This window comes from Canis aureus, chromosome 19, assembly GCF_053574225.1.
Source record: "Canis aureus isolate CA01 chromosome 19, VMU_Caureus_v.1.0, whole genome shotgun sequence".
Classification (NCBI taxonomy): Eukaryota; Metazoa; Chordata; class Mammalia; order Carnivora; family Canidae; genus Canis; species Canis aureus.
The window spans coordinates 36620138-36646452 of NC_135629.1; the positions used below are offsets into that span (position 1 = coordinate 36620138).

The 26315-nt window shown below is 42.4% G+C and overlaps 1 protein-coding gene across 6 annotated transcripts in view; it reads right to left on the minus strand.

Annotated features, from left to right (window-relative positions):
- Positions 1-26315, minus strand: part of CACNA2D3 (calcium voltage-gated channel auxiliary subunit alpha2delta 3) — an 832272-nt gene that overhangs the window by 435229 nt on the left and 370728 nt on the right. For all 6 annotated transcript variants that reach the window (XR_013357842.1, XR_013357841.1, XM_077858494.1 and 3 more), the window contains 3 exons: positions 11802-11933; positions 4027-4087; positions 3779-3929 (listed from right to left, as the gene is read on the minus strand). Coding sequence is in view for 4 of the 6 variants with exons in the window: in XM_077858494.1 (XP_077714620.1) it covers positions 3779-3929; positions 4027-4087; positions 11802-11933 (344 nt within the window). In the remaining 2 variants the exon portion in view is untranslated. The remainder of the gene's footprint in view (positions 1-3778; positions 3930-4026; positions 4088-11801; positions 11934-26315) is intronic.

Genomic DNA, 26315 nt, shown 5'->3' on the forward strand with positions numbered 1-26315 from the left:
CAGACCTCCCATCCCCCTGCACTTACAAGAGCCTGCAGTGGGATGTCCCTCTAGACGGAGGCAAGTAACCATTTTAAACAGACTGAAGAACCTACATACAACATATTACTAGAGCAATTTTGCCAGTGTAGAAAAACATAATGGAGGAAAAAATCTGCCACCATGATGTGGCAAGGCAATGTTGGTAAAACATACCTTGAGAGAGACAATTTCAGGGAATGCACATGGAGATTCACCATTTATAAATTCGTGATTTAGGACCTTCCAAGTATTGGTATTTGGAGATGGGGCCTTTGGGAGGTGATTAGGACTAGATGAGGTCATGAGGGTCAGGCCTCATGATGGGATTAGTGCCCACATAAGAGGAGACAGGACAGAGCTTGCTCCTTTTCTCTCTCCCTCTCCATGAGCACACACAAAGAGAGGGTGGCTGTCTACAAGCCAGGAAGGGAATTCTTACAGAAGCCATACCCTATTGGACCTTGATCTTGGACTTTGCAGTTTCTACAACTATAAGAAAATAGATATCTGCATGTAAGCCACCCAGGTTATGGTATTTTGTTACAGCAGATGGAGCTGATACAGACATACCTTATCTTATTGTGCTTCACAGAGGGAAACTTACTTTTTAAAGGGTTGTGGCAACCCTCTGCAGAGCAAGGCTATTGGCACCATTTTTTCCAACTGCACTTGCTGATTCTGTGTCTCACTGTCACATTTTGGTAATTCTCACAATATTTCAGACTTTTTTATTATTCTATTTGGTATGGTGATCTGGGATCATTACTGAAAGCTCAGGTGATGGTTAACAATTTTTAGCAATAAAGTATTTTAAAATTAAGGTTCATACATTGTTTTTCAGACTTAATGCCATTGCAAACTTACAGACTACTGAATAGTGTAAACGTAACTTTTATATGCACTGGGAAACCAAAAACTTCATTTGTCTCACTTTATCATAATATCTGTTAAATCTTGGTGGTCTGGACCCAAAACCACCATATCCCCAAGGTATGCCTGTATAGTTTTTAGGTGTGTAAACATAATATCCTGCTTAATGGAAATTCTCATAATACCTAAGTATGTGCATACCCTTTGGGCCAACAATTTTGCTTCTAGATGTTATTCAATAGAAGCACACCCGGCCCTACAAAAATACATGGCCAAGTCCATTCTTGGAGTGAAAAAAAGACCCATAACAGCATGATGCCCAGCAAAGGGGGGGAGGGCGGTGCTGGTTAAATAATTAATGTCAACTAGATGTGATGAAGTGCTCTGGTCTTCAAATACATTTGCTTATGAGTATGGAAGCAAGTTGCTGAATATTCTGGAAAAGAGGATTCTATTGCTGTGGAAAATTATATATGTTCATATACATGGAAAAATTCAGAATAAGTGGCAAACAGCAAGGGAATGGGAACTTTTCTGAATTATTTAAAATTTTCACATGTGTTGCCTATAAGACAATCAACGTGTAAAACTGTTAATTAACGGTTCCTTTTATTACCTCGGGCTTTCAATATACTAACGAATTTGATCCATTCTCTTAACCATTAGGGGACAGAGTTCATGATTTTACTATAGAGGCTTCACATAAAAAAGTTCAGAGTATCTTTCTATTCGTCAAAATAATTATGTAAATAGTCTTGAAGCTGATCAATTACGTTGAAAACCAACAAGCAGATGTACAGTGAGGGTTAATGGGACCTCTAATGGGCTTCTTTATATAAGGGGGCAATTGGGGTAAAAAAATAATAATTTTTCCCTTAACTACTCTAAAATAACTAGCATGTCTACTGCTAATTATCTTAATCGCTCTGTCTTCATTATTGAGTTGACACTGTTTGTATATCTTAATGAACTTACAAAGATTATTTCAATCGATTGGTTTTGTTAACAGAACAATAAATCCTGACTGATAAAGGATCCACGATGTAATTAGTTAGCACTTCTTATTATGCTAATTTCTGATACTTCTGTAATGAGTAATTAAAGATTAATAAGAAAGATAGTCCCAAATTAGCTGCTTCTTATCTGTAAATGCTTCAGGATGTGTGGGGGGGATCAAGCTATATTTGCATATTCACAAGGAGACTGGTAACTAGAGTAACTTTGCTTGATTCAGAAACCCAAAGATCTGTCTGAAAAATTCCCTGAAAGAACTGTGCCCTGCGGCCAGTTTTACAGCAAGGTTGAGCTGCTCCACTAATTTTTTCACTTCTGCTCACAAAGCAGACATACGGTAAAGCCAGTTTCTGAGTTCTTACTGAGCCACTTTTTCTAGCTGTGGGACCGCACGCTGATGGCTTCTACTTGTGGCGCCTCTGTCTCTGTGCTGCGTGGCACAGAGCTGGGGTGAAGCCCCAATGAGAACGTCCACATCGGACACTTAGGAGGAGGAGGCAAGACGGATCTAGGGATTATTCTTTCAACACATATTTAAACTCTTTCTTTTGGCCAGTCACTGTCCCAGGCACTGGGTATAGCTGAATAAATAAACAAGGTTAACCCCTGCTCCCATGCAATGTATTGTTCTCTTTCTCTTCCTTTTCTTTTTAGGGCTTTTTAAAATCGGAAGCTATAAATCATGGGGACCCACAGCTGTGCCTTCTTGCTCAGTCTCATCAGAAGCATGCAGGCAGGACACTAATTCAAGTAATCCCAACTTAATATAAAACCCAATGTCATTTAAACACTCATGCTTTCTTCCTAGCAAGTATAAGAAGGTATTGTGCCCATGCAGAAGGCTGCCCAGATAGAGGGCCTGGTGATGACGCACTCTGCTCAGGAGCTGGGGCAAGCCACAGACCACACACTTGGAGCCCATCTATGCTGTTCTTCAAAGCACACCCCTTCTTTCATATCCATTGGTCCAGTGGTCATCCTGTGCCCCAGCTCAGGTAATCCTTGGCAGCAACTCTGTGGGTGATGTGATTACTGAAGCTCCAGCTGATGTCCTAGGTAGAGGTGATGTGGCAAAGCACTGCTGACCACTGGGCAGGAGCACCTGGTTAGGTACTCATGGAAAAGAAACAGCCTCATTTTGGCTATAATCTTTAGGGAAAGAGTAGGAGGGATGTCACATCACATAATTGGGACAAAGAGGAAAAAGAACTAGAGATGGAAACCAGAAATCAATGCTCCTTTCCAGGAAGCATGTTACTGCCTGCTTAGGTCCTGGGTCTCCCACCTTCCTGCTCTAGGACCTTGGGCAAGTCAATGACCCTCTCAACCCCAGCATCAACTGAGAAAATGCCAAAACCATCTCCTACCTCCTAGAGTTGCTGTGAGGAACAAAGCAATGAAAACACAAAGAGTAAGCAAATGGCATTCATAGGCACTTAATAAATGCTGCTTTTGTTTCTAAAGCTGAGATTGAGTGTTCTGTGAGCCTTACACAGCTCTCCACAGTTTAGTTGTTTCATCATCATGATTATTATTATTATCATTCCACTAGCCATTTAAGGAACATCTTGCAAGATCTAATTCCCTAAGGTTTCAAAAAGGTTGGCTCCCCAGGAAAACCAAATCTGGTGCTACTTTTGCAGATGGTAGTACCCGAGTGCTTGTGGAGAGGAAATGTGCTCCACTGCTTTCCCAGACTCTGAAAGCCATTCCAGCATACGGATTCAGTGAAGCCCCATGGGACTAACCTGTCCTCATCTTAGGCGGGACATCTAATGCTGTATGTACAAAAGCAATGAGAATGTGAATCAGTTGCTATTGAAAGATTAGATGAGCCCAAAGTGCAGAGAAAGCACAAAACAGCTGCACTCACAGCAATAATGTTGAAAAAGTCATCATCCCCCAGTGTATCCAAAATAGATGAGACGGTTTGCTTGGCGATAGTGAGACGGAGTCCTTTCATGCTGCCACTGACATCAACTAAAATGACCACGTCTTTCGGAGAAGTCGCTGCCTGGATGTACCTAGGTCAGGGGAAAATTAAGCAAAAATGAGGTAAAAATGAACCTCTCCATAAGTTCTCCCTTTAACAAGTATCTAAGAAGTCTGACCATTTCCTACCATTTTCGGTTCCTGCAGTCAAAGGCAATGACTCCATTCTCATCTGGTTCCCATTTAATCCCTAGAAGAAAAATGAAGTTATGAGAAACCCAGAAACTTCAAATATTTATTCATAGCATTTCAAGGCTGCTCTGCTTTGCTGATTGAACAGACAGGGTGAAAAATCACATGCAACGACCAGCCCTGGAGCTCATCACATGCTCCATCGCCATCTCTGGGAAGGTGCTTTAGGGCTATAACACTACAACAAACGTGTCCTTAGCTCCGTTGCTCCAAGACCTGCTGGAGAGTGGGGACATCTTCAGCAATGTGCTGTCAACAAAGGATGAGACTCCAGCCCCTTCCTGTGGCTAATGGTCATTTCTCACTGTCTCACAAGTTGTTGGACCTGGTAGCATCATTCATAGACTTCTGGGCAGAGTCAGGCCAAGTCCCTGGGTCTGGGCAAAGCAGTATGTGTAGCACATGAGTAGAAAGCATCAATACATTTCCATCTCAGAATACACGCAGGTCTGTTCCCCCGTCACTTCTGTATTTATAATCAGGAATACTGGCCTGGCTTTCCATACTGAGATGGAAAAAATGGGCCTAATTATGCTGCATTACAAAGTTTGAATTTCAGGCTTTGAAGCCTGGAGAGTTTTCCCCATGTGTAAGATGGGATCCCATATCCTTCATCTTGTGGTTTGCAGACTGGTCGGGATACATCCAAGGTTGGCATTCTCTATTTACAACTCGGTTTTTGAGAATACAATTTGATTTAAAAAGGAAAGTGTTTGCTGACTAAAAATAAGATACCGAATCATTGTTTTCAGCCATCAATGCTGCTCACGGATGGAGGATTTAAAATACAGACTTTAGAGTGAAGAAAATAAAAACAGAAAAATTATTTTTGTAGGAAGAAATCCTGACTCAGATGGTAGCATTGGCAGTCTCCTATCCAATTCCTGATGGCCAGCTTTCTGGACCACGCTGAAATAAGAATACGTGCTTGAGATAACACCCCCAAATTATTACTCAGAAAACCATGAGATGGCAGTTTGTTACCTAAAGATTCATTTTATTCTGTTCTCTTTATACCTACATGATCCACCTATAAATAGGCCAAATCAGAAGCCAGAAGTATGAGAAGCCACTGCCAACTGAAGGTCATTAGGCAATGAAGATAAAATAAAACTGACATGATATTGTACACTAAGGGACAAGAATATAACTTATTTAAAAATCATGAATATACTGCTTTGTATAAAGTCAAGTACAGTTAAGGTAGCATGGTCTTAACACAGAGTGAAATGATATCCATGGTGAGGCTAGGTAATGTTCCAATTTCACAAAGCATTGGTTTGAGCCCAAATAAAGATAATTCTTTTTAAATGTGTTAACCCATGGTAGGCCTTTAGCTGATATTTGTTTCTTGAATTGAATTGTGGTGAATGTTCTTAGACCGGGACCATACCTGCTCCTGTTCCACCCCTCCCCACTCTGCCATCCTTCCTCCCCATCACACCCCATCTCTGTGTGCTCCATTAGGACATGAAAAGGTACAATTCTTTCTTACAGTCCCAGCATGTAGGCTAGGGCCTCAGGGGAAGAGATTAATGACACCCAATGCTCTCCTTCTGCATTGAGATCATTCCCCTGTAAATGGGCTTGTAACTCTTCAGGGGCACTGCTGTGTACTTGGTGCTTTTTAAAAAGTTGACATGAAATTAGTCTGTTGGGAAAAATGGTAAAGGATACAATTCCAGAGGAAAGCAGAAGAGATGGGACAACCCCAGAGCCTTTTGCTTACTCATCACAATGTTCATCAAACTCCAGTGCTCTGCTAGTCGAAGGAGAGAGCAGTGACTGAGAAAGAGAGGCCTAGCCCCTGACTGCCCTCAGGAGGCCTCATGTAAGCAGGGAAGTTGGCACATGATAAAAAATTGCATTCACCAGATATATCACAAAGGAGAAGTGCCTGAGGCTGTGATGGTATACAAAAGGTGATTCCAATCTCTAATGGGAAGAAGGATCTTCCAAATGAGAACAGAATGATGGTATACTAGTTTCCCAGAGCTGATGTTAACGAAAGTCCTACAAATTGGATGGCTGAACAGGAAATAGCTCTCTCACAATTCTGAAGGATAGAAGTCTAAAATCAAGTTTTGTCAGGGTCATGTTCCCTCTAAAGCTCTAGGGAGGATGCCTTCCTCACCTCTTCTCAGCTTCTGCTGGCTCCCAGCAATCCTTGGTGCTCCTCGCCTTGTAGCTGCATCACCTCAGTCTCTGTCTCTATCTTCCTTTTGTGTCTGTCCTCTCCTCTCATAAGGATATCAGTCATATTGGATTCAGGGCCCACCCTAATTCAGTGTGATCTCATCTGAACTTAATTATATCTACAAAGAACACTATTTCCAAGTAAGGTCACATTCTGAGGCTCCAGGTGGACACAAACTTGTGGGGAGACAATACTCAACCCATTGTAGAGGAGTAAGACTTATAAAACAAAAGCGGTGGCCAGAGGGTGAATAAGAATACCCCAGGCATAGAGAATGACATGTGCAAAGGTACTGAGGTTGAGAAGAGCATGTCAAGTTCAAGGAACTGGAGAAATTCTGGTATGGCTATGCACATGTCTATGCCAGAGGAAAGGAGCCTGGGTAGTAGCAGAAACCATGAGACCCAGGCCCTTCTTGGTGAGGACTTGAGGTACACATTGAGTAGGGATGAAGAAAATATCTTGAGACAGTTCTAGGCATAGCTGCCTAAGGTGGAATAATAAATGTCACACCTTGACTCAAGTCAGGACTAGATAGGCCCTGAGGGGCCATCTTGCCCAAGATTTCCAGTTTTGAGTAGGACTTGTCTCCAAGTCCCAACCCACCATGCTCTTCCTTACACAAGCATTTCTATGAAGATGTCCCATAAGAAGTTCTCTGAATTTTAGCATGAGTTAAATGAATAAAGTAAAATTTGTTTCCCTGTCATGCATGGGAAAGACACCTAAGTGCCTTTAATCTTTTGAATCTCCACAACTGGATCTCAGAGGCAGCATTGGCCAAGCTAACTGACCCCTGAGCCCTTCCTTTTCCAATCTCATAATAAAATGTTTTAGGAGGCAAACTTAAGGAAACCCTGTCCCAGATGGTACTACCTCCCCTAGGCTATATCAACTTTTTAGTATATAATTTTTATATACACAGATATTTTTTAAATGTTCCAATAACTTCAAATCCCAGAGAAATAATAGTTGGCTCATCTTAAATATTTCAGAACCAGGAAATTGCCACTTAACCAAGAAGCACCCTCATGAGCTATGTAATTTCTGGAATTGACAATATGCCTTTTTGGGATGTCACCCAGGTTGGCTGGGGCATGAATTTGAAGATAAAAGGAATGATGCAGTCATTGGCTTGGGAAGACTTGAAGAAAGGTAAGCAATAGAGAAAACAAAGGGAGTATAACTCTATAATATATTTATGCCAGGTCCCCACTTTGTCACTGAATCCCACCAGACTATAGCTGGTGACCGACCAGCTTCCCAGAGTGGCAGTAGCTCTACTGTATCTGAGGAGGCAGAGCTGCTACTACAAGTGTGACAGGCCAATAGATCTGGTAAACTTTGATCCACTGAGTGATTTCTTCATTCAACAAATACATACTAATATGTATGTTTGAAGATGGTAATAGAGAGTCAAATATCTCCTTCCTCCTGGGGCAGATACCCTAACAAAGGAGATGGAGACTGAAAGTCTGATGGCTCAGGATTACAGACCAGAGTTCATATTTTATAGAGTAAGAACTGCCATGAAAACAAAGCATGAAAGAGGTGATGAAAATATGAACACCATCATCAACTCGCTTCCATCCTGGTGGTATGACTTGGCCGGCCAGTTAACCTCTTGGTCAGTTTCCTCATTGGTGAAATGTAGATGACAGTAGCTCCAGCTCATAGTATTATTGTGAGGATTATATTAGACAATGCTTCTGTAAGCACCCAGCACAGTACTCAATAAATGGGGGTCACTATCATTATTATCAATGTTAATATTATTATTACTTTTAAGATTTATTTATTTATTTTAGAGGGAGAGAGACAGAGACAGAGAGAGCAAGTACTCCAGCTGGGAGAGAGGCAGAGGGAGAAGGAGAAGGAGAAAGAATCTCAAGCAGACTCCCCACTGAGCATGGAGCCCAATGTGGGACCTGATCTTACCACCTGAGACCATGATCTAAGTCAAAATCAAGAGTCGGACACTTAACTGACTGAGCCACCCAGGTGCCCCTAATATTACACTAATATTAACAGCATTCCTAAAGACTCCTAAGGATGACACTTAAATAAACAGAGCTTTGATAAAGCCTGAGTAACTGTAACCAATCCTGCAGAGCTCAAAGGCCGTTTACTAGTATTTTGTTTCTGTGGTGGTTGCTGGTGTTCCGAAGAGCCTCACTGAAGTTCTCTCTGTGTTCAGTGAGATCTTTTTGTCATACAGGCACAAAAGGTAGACCAGTACCTTGGAAACTGGGTATCAGACTACACAAGTCTTTTCCCATAGTTACATTCTTCAACAGAACATCTACTAGCCACATGTGGCTATTTAATTTTAGATTTAAATTAATAAAATTCATATTTTAGTTGTTCAGTCTCGTTAGGCACATCTCACATGCTCAATAGCTACATGTGGCCTCTGGTTACCATATCAAACATTGTAGACATAGAACACTTACATCATCCAAAAGACAGCACACTAAAGTGTTACCACATGCCCTTGCGACCTATACTGAACTTGTGGAGGCCTATGTAAATCTATACATAAAGAGAAAATATCATGAGAGGTATGCTACTAGGCTAATGATTACTGAAATTCTCCTTTTAGAGACTTCATGCTCCTACCTCCAGAAGCTGAGATTCTATCCTTTTTAGTGATCTCCTAGCACCTTCTATTTCTCCCTCCTTAGCATGAAACACACTGTACCATCATGACCTGTTCATTTGTGTCTGTCTCCCTGGTGGTCTCTGTTCCTTCCTTTAGGATCCCCTCTAGGCAAGGCCACAGTAATCCTAACCAATCCCCAGGGTTTCAGATGGCTAGCCCTACCCACTGTCCAGGCCTCCTTGCTTGAGGATGTGGGCATCTGACCCAAACCAGACTAATCCTGGTACCTTCATCTAAGCCATCGGGACAGATGTTCTGTCTTCCTCTGGGACCATAATTGAAAAATAATCCTACATGCACATATCCACGTTCCCCATCACGAGGAGATCACCTGCCAGTATAACATGGTCAGAGTAGAGAAAGGTGGAGATTAAAAAAAGAGAAGGGAAGATTCAAAGTCCAAATGACAATGCTGAATACTGGGATCCAGCTGTGTCTCGAAACAGCACATTCCCTAGATTTCAAGTTACATGAGCCAATAAATGTATTCCTTGCTGAAACTAACTGGAATGAGGTTTCTGTCACTTACAACCCAAATCCCTGATGAATACATTTCCCCAAAAGTATGAGCTGCATGAGGGCAAGGACCTTTTCTGTTAAGTTTACCATTTTATCCTCTGGACCTCACATAGTGCTTGGAACAAAATAAGGACTGAGGATACACTTATGTAAGAATGAAGAAATATCCCTTCTGTTTAAGGACACACACACACTTACAACTGATTCACACTATTACACCACTCTAAATGTGGAAAGAAGTACCCTGAAAACAAGAAATCTTAGCAATAATCCATAAATTGATCACTCTTCTAATGATCATTTTGTGTTCAAGAGACAAGAGATGTGTCCTCTGTTCAGAACCAAGCACCAAGTGACAATAGGGGATTATCAGGGCAATGAAACTCCTCAGGAGGACTCTGATTCATGTCTTTAACAACACAGAAAAGATGCAGGAATTCTATAAAGTCAGAATTCTCCCACAAATGTCATAAAAATGGTAAGCATTTCTGAGTCAACCATTCTGACCGATGAAAACCTTGTACGTAAATTAAATTAATCTCCCCTATTACATACAACCTTCATGAGAATTCCCTTGTTGTGGACTGAATGTTTGCCCCACCCCATGAAAAAATTAATAAGTTAAAGACTAACATTACCCCATGTGATGGTATGAATAGGTGTGAAGAGGTCGGATCTTTGGGGAGGTAATTAGGCTTAGATGAGGTTATGGGGATGGAGCCCCTATCATGTTGTCAGTGCCCTTTCAGGAAGAGTAAGAAATACCTGAGCCTCCACTCTCTATCATGAGGGGAAACAGGGAGAAGGTGACCATCTGCAAGCCAGAAAGAGGGCTCTCACCAAGAACTATTTCTGCCAGCACCTTGATCTCAGACTCCCCAGACCCCAGAACTATGAGAGATGAATGTCTATTGTTTAAACCACCCAGTCTGTGGTATTTTGTTATGGCAGCCTGAGATGACTAATGCACCTTTTTATTTTTTTCAGATTTCCCCATGACCATAGTTTGAGGACTTCCTATTGGTGGAGACAATACATGATCTGTGGTTTCTTTTTATCGGTTCTACCTTCATCCAAATGCCACATGGGAAGATGGTAAGAGGTCCCCGTGGCTTCCTCAATGGATCAACCCCCCACCATGTTTTATTTTCAGCAACATCTGCGTTAAATTTACTCTGTTGAGTGTATCAAAGCAGATTGCAATTTGGTGACACTGGAACTTTAATAGACTACTGTTTATTATAACATTATCTTTACTAGGATGCTTATTGTTTAAATTTCTGTGAGCTCCAGGAGGAACTACGCATGCCCTGCTGAACACAGCTCTTGGGAAATGTTGAATAATCTGGCAAAGCAGACACTTGGCAGGCAAGTCTCAGGGGACAGATGCTGTGTGCAGGGCAAACAGCTCCTCGAGGCGGAGGCTGACAGTCCCTGTGCCTCAAAGTGGGAAGACATCAGGTGCCTAGTCTTACTTAATGAAAACATAAAAGACTCCATTTAATTGCTCCAAGATTATGCAGGGCATTTTTTCCTTCTTTTAGGTGGAGCTTGTTAATTTCGGCAGCTGTGATGTTGGCACAATTGTAGCCTCAAGTCCTGTTTTCACAACTTGTGAGCAAAATTAAAACTTCCCTTCTTAATTAACATTCAAACTGAGCCAGAATTAAATTCTTATTGCAAAGCAGAGGCCTGGGGAGGCCTCAGAAGGAACACCTGCTCCAAAGGTATGATGGACCAGCTCTGATAAACATACCCATCTGAGGATACCGTAGGTGGCCCTACTGATGAGTTGCTGACCTTGGTGGTGGATGCTGTGGCCATCTCAAGCTCTTCCTCCAAGGGCAGTCAGCTCTGGAAACTTAAGTTCAAATTTTCCATTTCTTACACCTTTGGTCAGAATTTAATTCAGCCCACAGATGACTTGTTCTTTTCCATGGTAATACGACAATGATATATTAGTTACAATAGTAAGAAAAGCAAACTCTGGTCCAGAAAGATCAAATATGGTATGTCTTACACCCCAATTCCTCACTTTTGGTGGCAGCCCTATACAAGGCTCTATTGAGAAAGATGTGGAAACCATATGTAGATCTAAGTGCCTGCGTGTGTGCGTGTGTGTGCGCGCACACGTGCACACAAGCATGCGCATGTGTGTACGTGCGGATGTCAGGCTCCCCTGCCTATCTACACCCTGATAAGACATTTAACGGATTTGAATTTAATCTTTCATTTTCCCCTATTGGGAGGGGAAAAAATTAAACCCTGAACATGAAAGAAAAATATCACAGGATCATTAATCTCAATCATAATTCTCAAGGCAGGGATACTCACCTGGATACTGCCTAAAAAAGCCCTTTGCACTTCCAAAGTATTGCCATATGAGGGACGGGTCACGATCAAAGTTATCGACGAAAACTTTATTTAGGGATTCGGACCAATAAACCCCATTGACGATTGCTGGGTCTGAAAAGAAAGGGAAGAGGAATGTTACAACCCAAAGAGAGATAGAATCCCCACTGGCATCCTTCAGAGCTGGCAATAGCAGCATGAGGTTCATCTTGCAGGAAGTTGTGAAGAAAGCTAGAGCTCCCCAAATGTTCAGCTCCTGGGAATTTCATACATTAGGTCTTCCTCATCCTGCCCAAGCCTCCACAGCCACCCAGGTGCCTTTATTGGGGATTCCTTACTTGAAAGACATATCCTTTTATTTGCAACTTTCAAACTTACACAGCACAGAGTTCTCGAGAAAGCAAAGAGAGACCTTCTTAGCATTATTTTCCACCTTTTCCTCAGAACTCAGCATTTAAAACAGAAAAAATGTGTTTTCTCTCACTGCACCTTAGCCAACACTGTCCTATTCTAATTCTCTCCACCTCTGACTTCAAAATTTGCTACTTAAAAAAAAAATAAGTAAATTGGAATTACATAACTACATCTCTCTACTTCTTTCATTCAGCAGATGACGAGCTTCAGGAGGGCAGAAATCAATTCACTTGGTCTTCTGCTCTACCCCTTTGACCAGTACATGGCAGAAATTCCAAACATTTATGGATGCATGAAGAGATGGATGGACGAGTGAATGATTAAAAACAAAGATTGTTTGCAGATTCCAGACAACTGTCTACTCTTCTACTCCTGTGATCCTATGAAATCTCTTTTCCTCACTCTTGGTAGCTGAAAGATAACCCCTTGCCTTTTGCCCATTGATAAGAATGAAGGGCAAAGACAAAGAAGGAAAATAAGCAAGTATTGTTTGCATACTGGCTGAAGCAAGATAGATCACTAAGGATGACCATCCACTGGAAAAAAAAAAAAACTACTGGAAATCCTGTTCCAAAATGATACCACATAGAGCAATATTCTGTTAAGAAGGGAGATCACTATCCAGTCCCAGCATGATGAGGGTAAGAATGATAATAGGGTGAGTATGTTAATGGCGAGGAAAAGGAGGGTGGGAGCAGTAGTGCAGATGTGCTTAGCTCATCTCCCGTTACCCCCTACCACAGCCCTCCAAGACTCGTTCCACTGCTATCCTCCATGCTCCACAAGTGGAAACAAGTACCAGGAGGTTAGGTTCTTTCCTAAAAGCACCCGACTCATCAACAACAAAGCTTCTGACCTGTGATTTGTATAAAAAGGATAATAATACATGTCTTTTTTTTTTTTAATACATGTCTTAAATGGCTGTTTGGAAGGGTAAAAAAAATCTACTGAAAAGGACAAATGGCAAAAAGCATTCACAAAGTCATCAGTATAGCAGTTCCATTCACCTGGGTTTCAGCATCCTCACCAGAATCTCCTGTGGGACCTCATGTGACAGCAATCCCACCATGGCATCTTTATTCTACGGATCCCTCCATTCTACACAGTGGGGATGAAGACAGATTTGGTCACTCCAGTCCTCAAGTTGCATGGTACACCAATGAGCAAACTAATGCTAGAAATGTTCATGTAATTAGGTATAGTGATAAGGAAACTCACTCTTGGCACCAGTGTACCCCATCCCTCCTCCACAGTGGCCCATTGCCAGCCTGCTGCCTCAAGATACTCATCAGAAGAGGTGTGCGATAGAGCCCACAAAATGGTGCCTGACCCAATGGATAGACATGGCTTCTTGTATTGTCTTACCTCTAGCCTGTCTAGGCTTTCAGATCACTTACTCAGATTCCATAAACAAGTGGGATTCTGACTCTTATCTCAAGGGTAAGTGCTCAAAACTCTTATAAACTATAATAAACCACATCATAGGCTGGGAGGCTGAAAATGACCAATTTAACCTTTTACCACAAAGTAATTTTGAGAAAGACTTTATCCTCACAATCCTGGAGAATGGAACCCTTTATTGTTCCTGTGCAAGCCTGACAATAATTATTGTGACTCATTCCTTGCTACAAAAGCCACTTAAATTAATCCACAAAGAGGTAAATACAATAATGACACTGAAAACTCCATGGTTCTTGCCTCCTCCATCAATGGCCTCAATTATGTTGCCATCATATAAAAACTTTCCACAATTAGAAGCAAAAATTCCATTTCACTCACTCACTGTCTCAACATGTTAAGGAGCCAAATAGTTTGCAGTTAGAGAATTTGTTTCTTGACTGTGGTTTCTTTGGGGGTAGTCAGAAGCTACCCATGCCATCAGGTGGTTCTAGAAACCTAAGATCGCCCCTTGGGTAACTGTGGGCACCTTCAGAAGTACAAAAGGAACTGTGATGGTCAGAGGATGATTTTATCAATAGTTTGGACATTAAATCTCACTCTGAAACTATGCCTCTTTGAGAAAAGAGGACTTTGATCTTCCCAGGGTATGGTTAACAAGGGAAGTAGAATCACTAAAAAATACTGTCTAGTTAAAATGGGAGTTGTGTTACACAGACCTGTTTGATCAAATATTTGAGAAAACACGTCCTCTGGCTTGTAAAGTCATCAGAGTGTGTTGATTTCACAATATTGCTTAGCAAGCAATTTTAATAGAAGGAAATATCTTGAATTGCTATCCATTATTAGTCATCTAAGGGATAAAAAAAAAAAAGAGGAGTACATGGGTGGCTCATTCAATTGAGTGGCCAACTCTTGATTTCGGTTCAAATTGTGATCTCAGGGTCCTGAGATGGAGCCCCTTGTGAGGTTCGGTGCTCAGCGGGGTTTCTGCTGGAGATTCTCTTTCCCTCTTCCTCTACCCCTCCCCCTGCTCTCTTTCTCTCTCAAATAAATACATCTTTTTAAAAAGAGAGAGATGAAGAAAAGAAACAGGAAAATGATAACATTATAAAATGAGGACTTCATCTAGATATTCTAGATATCTGGGTTTTTAAAAAGGTTAAAAATAGTTTTCCCAACATCATTGACAGAGAGCAGAAATGAAATAACCCAAAGGATCCCATTACCCCCATGTAGCCAAATCTCCAGCTCCTTCCACTGCTATTGAGGAGAGAGTGAACATTACATTGTGGATCAGTATCCCAGCTACATGTTCCCTCTATGGCTGCTGAACAGATGTGCTTTCTTAAGGTCACTTGCAAAAACAACAGCATCCTCCTAAGTAGCAAGTTTCCCTTTTTCCTTGATTGTGTTTTGTTTCAAACTTTGCTTAAAAGTCCCCCTCCCCTGCTGCTGCCCCATTTAGGGTTTTTCAGGAGTCTTCGACTAATCTGAGCTTTGGTTCCACTTCCACCCCTCATCTTTTAGTGGGACTAATGTACTCTATTAGCTTCCTGTGGCTGCTCTAACAACTTACCACAAACTGGGTGACTTAAAACAACAGAAAATTATTCAGGAGGCCAGAGTCCCAAATCGAGGTGTTGGCAGGATGGGTTTCTTCTGGGGGCTCTGAGGGAGACTCTGTTCCACGTCTCTTTCCTGGTCTCTGGTGGTCAGCAGCAACCATTAGTGTTTCTTGCCTTGGAGACACAATTGCTCCAATTCCTGCCTCCATCTACACCCGGCCTTTCCTCTGTGTACTTCTGTGTCCTAGCTCCCTTTCTTTAAGGAAACCAGTCACTGGATTTAGGGTCCACTCTAAATTCAAGATGATCTCATCTCAAAATCTTTAACTTAATTATATCTGCAAGACCCCATTTCCCAAATAAAGTCATATTTACAGGATCTACCGAAGTTAGGAGTTGGGCATATCTTCTAGGGCCACCATTTGGCCAACTACATGTACTCATACTCCCTTAGTTATGCTATATAATATACCCATATTTTGTGGTTTGTATGTACCCTTTTTAAAATCTGAATTAGTTAATGAGTATAGGCCTTTTATTTGGTGAAAGCTGTTTATTTTTCTTCTTGGGTTATTTTTTTAATTTTTAAATTTTTTTGTATATTTATTAGATTTTGATTTGCCAACATGTAGTATTACACCCAGTGCTCATCCCGTTGAAGGCTGTTTAAAGGTCTTTTAATGGAAACGATTCAGATTCTCATGTCTGAATGATGATTTTATTGAGCTTAGCATTCTTCCCAATCTCTGTCAACAGGTCCTACCTATAATGCTCTAACTCAGATTAAAATAGTTTCCCCTAATGCCCAGTGTATGTGTCAATGCCCAGTATTCTTTGCTCAATAAAATGAACTCCATGTGACACGGTCATTTTCTCCACTATCCCTGTACATTCAGCATCAACTTATTATTCATAGTGGTCAGTATGAGGTTCAGGAATAGCAGTTCTGCTTCCTGCTTCCTCTACCTTCTGAGAGATTAAATTACTTCTGATGCCAGTCAGAAATTTATCAGATGTTCAGCTTTTAGTAGAACAGACTACTAGCAGATGTTTAGAGAGTATGACTCCCACACCACCTTTGTGATCTACTTGCAATTTGTATCTGAAAAGCGGCTCATGCATCCCTGCTCTGTCTTTGTAATGTATCCTATTACCCATCAAAAATCACATTTATAGTTCCCTTCTCTTATTTCCACCCAAATAACTGCTCTCACCTGTGCCTTCCCACCCCACAATGAGTTTACACTTTGCTACATGAGGGTTGTCTGAAGTTACAGATGGCTGATGCTTTCTCTGCACACTCCCCCACACACTCACACACCATTCCATTTCAGTTCTGTATCTTTGAATGAGTAGCCCCTTTTGTCACCCTGAGGTCCATCTCCTGAGTTAATGGGTTCAAGCAAATTAATGGATGTAAAGCACTTAGCACAACAACTGGCACATCCAAAATGGTCCATAAGCATGGATCATTATTCATGCCATGCATGAGCCAATAAGTAAGTAAGAGCCCAAGAGGAGCTCCCCATTTCTTCCATCCCTGTTCTCTGCAGCAAGAATCCTGGCTACTTTAAGAGTGCAGCACACATCTCAGACTGAGATGCAGGCTTTGGAGTCTTAGATATGAGACCTCACTTGGCACTTGTGAACTAGTGGCCTTGGGCTTGTGACTTACCTTCCCTGAGCCCCACTGTCTTTATGAGTAGAAGGAGAATCAGAGCAACTCTTGCTCAAAGGTTTCTGAGACAATGCATAGAAGATGCTTAGCAGTGGGAGGGCTCCATTACCACCAGCAGGTACATCACTAGTCACAGCTCTGGCGGTGAGTCTCCAACTCCCCACTTGGGGCAGTTCACCTGTCCTAGACCTATCCAGGTGAGACTTTATCAATATCTCTTCCTCCCTTCCTCCAATTATCAGGGCAAAGATGCTCTTGATGACTCTGACACCCATTTGTTCATTCAAGGAACATTCCCTGAGCACCTACTACATCAAGCATTCAGCAAAGAATCAGACAGACTATGAAGCTGACATTTCAGTCTGATGAGGGTGAGAATGGGCAAACACAAGGACTCCAGACAGAAATGGGTGTGATGAAGAAAATAAAAAAGGACAGGAGGCTTAAAAGTCACCACATATGGAAAGGGGAAAGGGGTGTTAGTCTAACTGGGTGGTCCAAGATGGCCTCTCTGAGGACAGATCCAAAAGTTGAGAAGGTGTTAGTTCAAAACCATGCTGACTGGCAAAAGCTTCTAGGCAGCATGAGCGGCAAGTGCAAAGGCCCTGAGGCAGGAAGAAACCTAGGTCCTAGGGAATAGCAAGGCAGTGAGTATTGCTGGGGCCCTGTAGCCAAGGGAATGATTTCTAGATAGGGGTGGTGAGATGGGCAGGCCATGGTGAAGAGACCTAGTAGATGCACAGTTTCCTGCCAAGCATACATTTCCTAGCAGACATAATCTGTGCTCCACCAGTACCAAGGCCCACCATGCTTCTATTCATGGTTTGAAAATCAAATTTCTTATCTTCTGAAATCTATAGTCAGTATAGCCTACTTCCTTTGAGCAACCAAAATCCTTATGGATGACTTAGCACTTGAGTTTCTCTCTAGACCTCAAAATCACCGGATATGCATGGCATCTTTTTTCTCAATATCATTTATTCTCCAGTGAATGAGCAGCACAATATTAATTTAAACTTGACATTTTCTACCAAAAAATACAGGTCCATTTCTAGCAAATCTGAGTATCCATGAATAATTACAGGCTAACACAGGATTACAAACTACTGTTAACCCAAAAACCATTGTTTGAAGGGTCTGAATTCATGTTCAGCTGGGTTTCTAAAGTGCGGCCCTTATCAAGAAGGTTATTTCCAGCCTATAACAAGCTGGAGAAAGGATCTCAAGCTTTCCTAAAGGTCTTTGAAGGTGTGTCTCCTGGATGTGAACTTACAACAGGCACAGGGAGGGCTGGGTGTACTGAACCCATGCAGGAGCTTTGCTCAGCACTGCTTTTGGACTACACACAAGAGGAGAATGCCTAGATACTCTTCATGTCTCCCATTTCAGCAAGTAAATGACATCTCTCTCATTCATTCTAAATAGATCATAGATTAAATAATGAATAGTTTTGATGCTAATTATCAAGCACTTACATGTATTGGAAAATAGCCATTAATGTGTGTTGAATTATAAAATAGATTTATTTGCCAAGTGTATCCCCCTCCTCTAAACTTACTGATGTGCTAGATATTAAACACAGGTTGCTTTTCACAAAGCTAGAGGCTATTTCAGGCAATCCTGAAACCAAAGGGATACGGAGGATTCATGGTTCAATGCCAAATCACTCTGCATGGATCTGGAAAGCAAGTGAATGGGAAACACACCTACCACTTTGGCAAATTCCAGAAGGTGCTCTAGACTCTCTCAGACTGTTATCTCAGTGTGCTAGACATCAGGATTAATTCCCCAGTGCTATTTCACGTCAATGACTCCACATATTTTATTTTGTTTTGCCTTAAATCTATCAACTTTAAATAGCCCTCCTCTTTTATTGTATTTTAAATTTTGTGGTGAAACTTACATTCCTTCCTCCTTGTCACTCCTTATCCTTCTGGAATAAACCATTCCTAAGTCTTTGTTGGAGATACTAAGAAGAGGAAAATTATATGATAGACATCAAAGTATAACGATGATGATGACAGCAGCAGGGGGTGTCATTTCTGAAACATTTGCAATGTGCTGCGTGCCATGCAGGACAACTGCAAACTACTCTTCCTACCCCATTTGCCACATGTGGAAACTGACCCTTGGAGCACCAAAGTCCTTTCCCCCAGTACATTACCTAGCCCAAGGGAGAGATTAGTTAAGTTCCTTGTCTAAACTATTAAATGAAAAACTTGAGCAGAGGCCTTGAACTTTATTTATTGCCTACCAGACGGTAACTAGAGGATGGGAGAAAGGGGAGGCAAGGGACCTGTGGTCTAGACACCAGGTAATGTATGGCTCATAGCAGGCTGCCTGTCCCCAGCTGTCAGCAAAGAATTAAGTAGGTGGTCCCTGGAGAAAGTGGCTAGGGTCAAGTTGTCTTTAGGTCCAAACGTAGCATCTTTGCACATCATGCTCAGGACCTGTGCATGGGATGAAGAGGACAGGGTGAATGAAGATAAGGTGGTGCTAGGGATCAATTTGGGGCCCTCTGTGAGAGTCTCCTAAAGCATCCACCTTGGGTTCTCTGCTTCAGAGCCACCAGTAAGGGTCTTTTGTTGCCATCAGCATTTGGATTTGGGGTCTACTTGCAGAGGGAACATTTACAAGATATAAAATCGTGGATAAGACACTGTAAAGATAAGCACAACTCAAGGGACTTCTGATTATAAAACAGCATTTTTTTTTTATGAATTGTAGGTAAGCTGGTGTTCACTAATTTAAAACATCTCCTTTGATAGATATGTAAGAGATTATTTTCCCACTAACTGAATCTTCCTTCAGATCTGTAGCAAAAAGCTGAAAAAACCAGAGCCTCATTCCATCCTGAGGATTTTCTCTGGTTGGAAAAGGAGCAAACTTCATCTTTGATAGGTTCAGAATGGGGTCATCACACAGTCACTCTCTTTCCACCAGGAAGTCCTAGAATAACACTAGCCTTGCAAAGACCCTCATAGAAGTTCGCTGGAACTCAGCATCCTGCTCAAAAATCTCTGCTACGTAACATGGCCTACTCCAGAAGCATCAGTAGTTCCTGCTAACCCATCACGCAGAGACTGTACCCCACTGCCTGGTGCTCTAAGATGCTCTGTTCTAGCCCAAGATCCCTTTTCAAATCCACTTCCTGTCCAGCCTGCAGCATCCACCCACATCTGTACCCTAGCCAAGCTCACTGAGGCTTCTCCTTTGTTGTCTTAATTATTCCATTTATGGTAGCTAGTTCTATCACTGGACAAGCTGGTTAAAGGGTATAAATCATGTACTACTTAGAGTACGCATTCATTCATTCATTCAGAAAATATTTGCTGACTGCCAGGCACCATGCTAGGATTTGGGGATAAAAGCAATGGGCAAACCAGACACAGCCTTTAACCCCACAAAGCATACAGACCAATGGGAGAAGCAGAGAACACAATAATTATCTCATTATGTATGAAATTATAGCCATGATTAGTAGGAGAAGGGGCCAGACATGTTAGGAAACAGACTCTTCGGGAAGGCCCTGCTAGCACAGATTTGATGGAGCTGGAATCTTCAGGGTGAATAGGCATTCAGAGGGGGAGGGGCAAGGTGGTGCTGGCATTGCCAACTGCCAAGTTTAAATACCCACAGTGGGTGGTAGGAGTTAGGGCTAGAGGACCTAGCAGGGCCTTGAAGACCCTGTTCTGCAGCCTGCTGTCAATCTCAAGAACAGTGGAGGTCCCTGGAGGGTTGGAGGAGAGGGCAGTATGACCCTGGTCATTGGAAAAGCAACCAAGCAGGGGCAGGTGGGTGAGGGTGGAGGGAGTGCGTAGAGGCTCCTGCTGTCATTCAAGGGGGACATAGTGGTGCTTGCACTAGGACAGGTGCTTGTACTAGCAAGCCAGTGGTATGTAAAGAGGACAAGCTCAGCACACACAGCAGGGCTCAGGCTTCGTGCTCTGACGAGGGCAGAAGCCCTCTTCTTCAATGTCCCAGTATTCCTGCAGGGAGCTCCCAACTACAGGGAGTCTGGACAACAGTCCCCTGAGCACTGCCTGAGAGGGAGCCAGCCCAAGGGGAGCTGCATGCTTCCTCAGATCACACACTCATGGGAAAATCTATTGATGGCAGCAGGGGAAAGTGTGTCCCCAAATAGCCGGATTGTCAGATTCACGAACACCAATTTTTCTGTTGTAAAAATCTTCAGAAAGTACACCCCTGCCAGCCATTCTTGCAGTACGCCTCTCACTGATAGAAGCTCTTCATAAGCAGCATGAAAGAACAGGAACCGCAAGAACAAGAAATCTGTGACCACCCACACTTGGGTATTGCAAACCTTCAGCGAGGCTTTCTTTCTGGGTGCTGCTCTACGTCCCCAAGAGGCAGCTACCCTCCACCCTCATCCTCCAGCACATTCACAGCTCCGGGGAAGGCCCATACTGTTTCCAAAAGATGAGGCAACAAGTCTAGTGAAGGAGAGGCCACACAGCCAGTGAGGGACTATGCTGTCCCTTCACCTAATGTGAGGGGACAACTCTTCCTTAGGGGAGGACGGGGGCAGGGAATGTGGGCCCCAGCCTCAAACACACTCCTCTTCAGAGTAAAGCCAATATAATCAGATAGTTTTAAGTGTAGTCAATAAGCACTTAAAACTATCTAGGGTATTTGAAGCCTTGTCCTATGTTCCAGGCAGGGGGCAGGGGGATATAAAGAAACAATTCTGGAAAGAATGGATACTGTGACAAGTCACACAAGATAAAAGACAACACCTAGTTAGAGAATATAGAGCTGTCATCATTCAGTAAGGACCTATCCCTGATATTCACTCAGCAAGTCTCCTCTCATTTCAGCCTTTCGGAAGACAGAAAGAAATTTAAACATTCCTTCCCTCCATCTTCTGGACAGGCCTGGCTCCCAGTAAAAGATGATTTTGTGAGCCTGCCATCTGCACTGATGCTATCAGCTTTTTATTGATATTTAATATAAACAGAACCCCGAGGCTAGCAGGTACCCTGACAGGGTCTGAAATATAATTGCCAGGGAACCACACAAATGCGTGTAGCAATTAAGGAGCTGTCAGGGATATTGCTGGTGCAGACACAGAGCTGCGGGCTGGAAAAAGGAGGGATGCATGCAAGCAGAGAAGCAGAGGGAGCAGAGGGCTGTGGGAAGGAAATGGAGTGGACGACTCGCACATCCCTGTTGCAGCAGGCCCAGAAATCCCGCACAGGGAGATAAGGGGCTCATGGACATTCAAAAAGGGAAATGCAGCCCAGTTTCATTTGGTGTTTGTTTCCAATATGCAAAGACCAAGAGCAGGCTCTCCTGTCTCTGCTAGGAGCTTTATACTCAGGAGAAAACATGTGGCCTTGAGTCTGGCTTGGGCGGGGGGCACCAGGGCAGGGGGTACCAGGGCAGGGGCATGGGAAGGAAGTTGTATTCTGCACTGCTTTTAAGAGCTATCCCCCCCGCCAAAAAAGAGCTATCACAGTGGTAGCAGCCTGAATAACTGGTGGTATGTGAGAAAGATGGGGTGCATAGAGATGAAAGGTGAGTTCTGAGTGAAGAAGGAAAGACGGGTCAGCTAGAGAGCCACGCCAACAGAAAGGGGATCTGAGGTGAGCTTTGAGGAGGACCAAGGAATGCCTCTGGGCCAGTTCCCATTACAAGATTTACCCACACCTATTCTATCACTGATTTCATAAGCAGCACAGTGGTGGTGGGGCTGGGGATGCGGATGGGGATGAGGATGGTCATGGGGATGGAGGTGCAGACAGGTGCAGAGATGTAGCCCTGTGCCAGGATCTCTAGTCATCCTTTGAGATGCCTCCCCCGAGAGCCTTTGTTTTTGTAACTGGAAGACCTGGGATGAGGAAGAGCATGGTATCTAATGAATGGCCTGGGTTTGGGGATCAGAAAGACTAGGTTTAGTAATAGAATTGTTTGTGTCATAGTTTGCTTTTAAATTCCGAGGAGAGAAGCACACCTCTTCTAATGGAATGCTGCTTCCAGAGATCTGGGCTGCAAACAGCCAATGGGGTAGTAGAATGAAGGAATCTTAATCTCCTCTTCCTTGAGGAGGAAGGAAATCCCCTCCTCATCCCCTGCACCCCCTCCCAACAGAAATGCGCGCGCGCGCACGAGCACACACACACACACACACACACACACACACACACACACACCATAGCCCATCCTAGGCAAGTGCTTTCAGGTAGAACACAAAGAAACTTGTTAAGACTTCAGTAGTTACATACTTCATGATGTTAGAGAACTTTTAACCAACAGATGCAACAATGGATCCTCATATCATTGCTCAGAATGAGGGTATTTTTATCTAGGGAGAAATAAAGAGTCAATTTAAAGGAAAGCACTAAGGAATCAGACCGCTGTTAGGCAGAAATAGGTGAAATCATAACTGAGGCCTGTAAACTACCAGGGCTGGAAAATGCTGCCCCAGTGGCTCTGCAAAGCAATGTCCACCATCTCCCTCCACAGCTTCCCATGCAGGAAACTCACCTCAAAGTCTCAACAGTGTGTCAGATGACAGGGCACATATGCCCCCATTCCTTGTAGAAAGAAAATTGTGTTTTTTCTTCAACAAAATATAAATGCATCCTCTGTGTATCCCTGCTCTGAAACTGGCAAATTCCTGAAGGTATTCAGACCAAAAAATATAAAAAAGTAGATGTGGTCACATCACAAAGGGCGTTTCTAGTTCTGTACCCTGAGAGCATGTAAGCAGGAATCAGAAGTCACCTGAGAAAGTACAGAAAGAAGCCCAAGAAGCAGATCATGTTCTCTGCTAGTAAACTGCAGGGAAGATCTGCCTCCTCACAGAGCTCCTAGGAGGAAGCCAATTTCATGCCAAGGTGGTTTTGATAGATACGGCCCCAGGGGGGGCTGGGTTCACATGGCTACAACATTATAGGAATTTGCTTTTGATGCCCAATTTCATGTGAAGATCTGCAGGTCGTAAAGTCCCCTGGACTCCACTACTGGAAGTTCAAACTACCCCCAAAGAGCATGATACACATTGCGAATAATGCCAGGTGCCAATAATGTTGACCAAACACTATAAACACTAAGCTTCCAGCTGTCTTTCCACCAGGTCACATTTATCCTGCAAATACTTTCATCCACTATTTTTTGGCTTGCTGAACAGTAGTGTTTGGGCTCAATTGTTGAGACCAAATGATTGAGTTTATGGATCTTCAGTAGCCAGTGCTCAATGACTCAACAGTGGTGCTCTCTCATCATGAAAAATCACAAGGTATAGGTTTAATTCTATTATGTGATTTATAGCTAGGATGACCATATAGTTTATCATCCGAATCAGATGACTTTTGAGAAGTCAAAATATCTCTATATATAGAGATAACCAGTATAAAGTAGGTCTATCCTTGGCAAGCCAAAATGGACAAGCACCCCATTCAGAACTCACCACATTCCACAGGAAATGGAGCTGAATGACTGTGCGTGTATGTGTGTGTGTGCACGCTTTTATCTCTGATGTGATCACAATGTACTGTTGATTATCCAAAAAGCATTAGAAGAAATAATTTCTAAAATAATACATCAAACACCTACTTTTAGCATTTGGCTAATCATTGCATATAGGATCATGGCCTTTGGAACACTGGGGCAGTTTGCTAGCTGTGGGCATTCAGCACACTCTAGATACTAGCCAAAGTGTTTCACTGACTGGAGCATAAATGAAGAATATCAATTAATCTACTACATTGCTTAACTGGAGATTACTTATGAGTGTTCTACTCCAATTAAATCAATACACCCTCTATTTCTTCAAGTTGGGAATCTTTTTAATTTAAAGTACCAAACATCTTACTCAAAATACCTTAAAAGATATTGGTCTATATAAATAATAACATGAGAGGTAGGAATGGTTACGGGGTTAGCTCGATCCCAAGATTGCCAATGGTTTCACCAAGGACCTGGTTACTATTTTTCTATCTACATCCAGCTGAGTTGGCTGTATACTCAGACCCTTTCTTTCACACACCTGGCCTTTCCTCCTACAGCCTTTGTTCCAGCCTCTCCAGCTGTTCCTCTTACAGGGTCACAAAACTTCTATAACACTTAGAGCCATGAATCTTTTCCCCACTCTATTCAGGGGTAGTATGTGAGATCTCCAGATGTCCCTTTACTTCTATTGACTTTGATCATTGCAAACACATCCCTGAAATAGTTATCAGAGGATGGGGATGGGGCATCCTGATCCACTTGTCTAAACTTGCTAAGCCCTGGTTCTGATTTCAAAAATCCATAAAGCACAGGTCCCTAAAAGACATTCAGGGTGCCACTGGCAAGAAGAGGAAGGTAAGGGTGCCAACCCATAAACATCTCCTCCAAGTTTCCAATATGGTCGCAAACACCCAAAAACTCATCTCAGAGGCCACAAAACCCATGTGACTCAGTAATTCTCCGAGCACTAATTCACTTAAAGAATTTAAATTTGGCAGGACCAATCCCCAAGTGAAGCATTTCCATACCACACTGGTGTACAAGAAGTTTGTTAGGCATTATATAATTGCATGACAGACAGAAGGAACTTTATCAAGGGAAGTTTTAATGCAAAAAACATACATCTCTTAGGATGCAAAGGAAAAAAATCAAAGAATGGAGAAAGAAGCATTTCATGGGAAACAATGCTACAAGTCCAGCAGTAACAATGAAAAAGAGGAAAACATTGCTACTTAGATAAAACCAACAAGACCAGATATATTTAATAGGAACCATACCAAAGGAGAAAGAAGTCAGGTGCTACCAAAATGATGTATGATAAGGACAAGCCTTCAGAAATGGAGGTTAATCTCCAAAACCTTCAAGGACTGAACCACTTACAGTTTTTTAGCTAGAATTGTTTTTGTAAAAGCATGCTTTTAAGTCAAGGTCTGAAAAATCTTTTCTTAAGAATTTGAGTAGTCCGAACTTCATTATTTTCATACTTATACAAATACTTGTTGGAAAGATCTTCTAGTAAGAAAGATGCTGAAATAAAGATGTAACCAGTTTGATTAAATAGTTTGGAACATAGTTTAGACTGCCAGAAGTACAGAGTAAATGGAAACTCCAGTAACATTTGGAGTCCTAACACATTTGATGACTAATTTTATTACAGCAGCTTACTAGAAATAAGACGACCATCTCTGCAGCTAGCATTCAATTCCACTTTCTTATTTAATCCACCATGATTTCACCCTTTGGCCTGATTGATTATCTTTAAATAGCTTGGTTCTATCTGGTTTGCTAGTTAAAGAACATGTAAGTGTGAAGGTGCTGTTATTCCAACACCATTTCTGTGATTAGCATATAACTGTTTGTAAGAACAGAAAGCTATGGTACTCATGGAATGTCCCAAAGCAAAGATATCTATGATGCCAGATCAAAGTTTACCAGGTCAAAATAAAGAAGGTCAGTGTGGTCGCT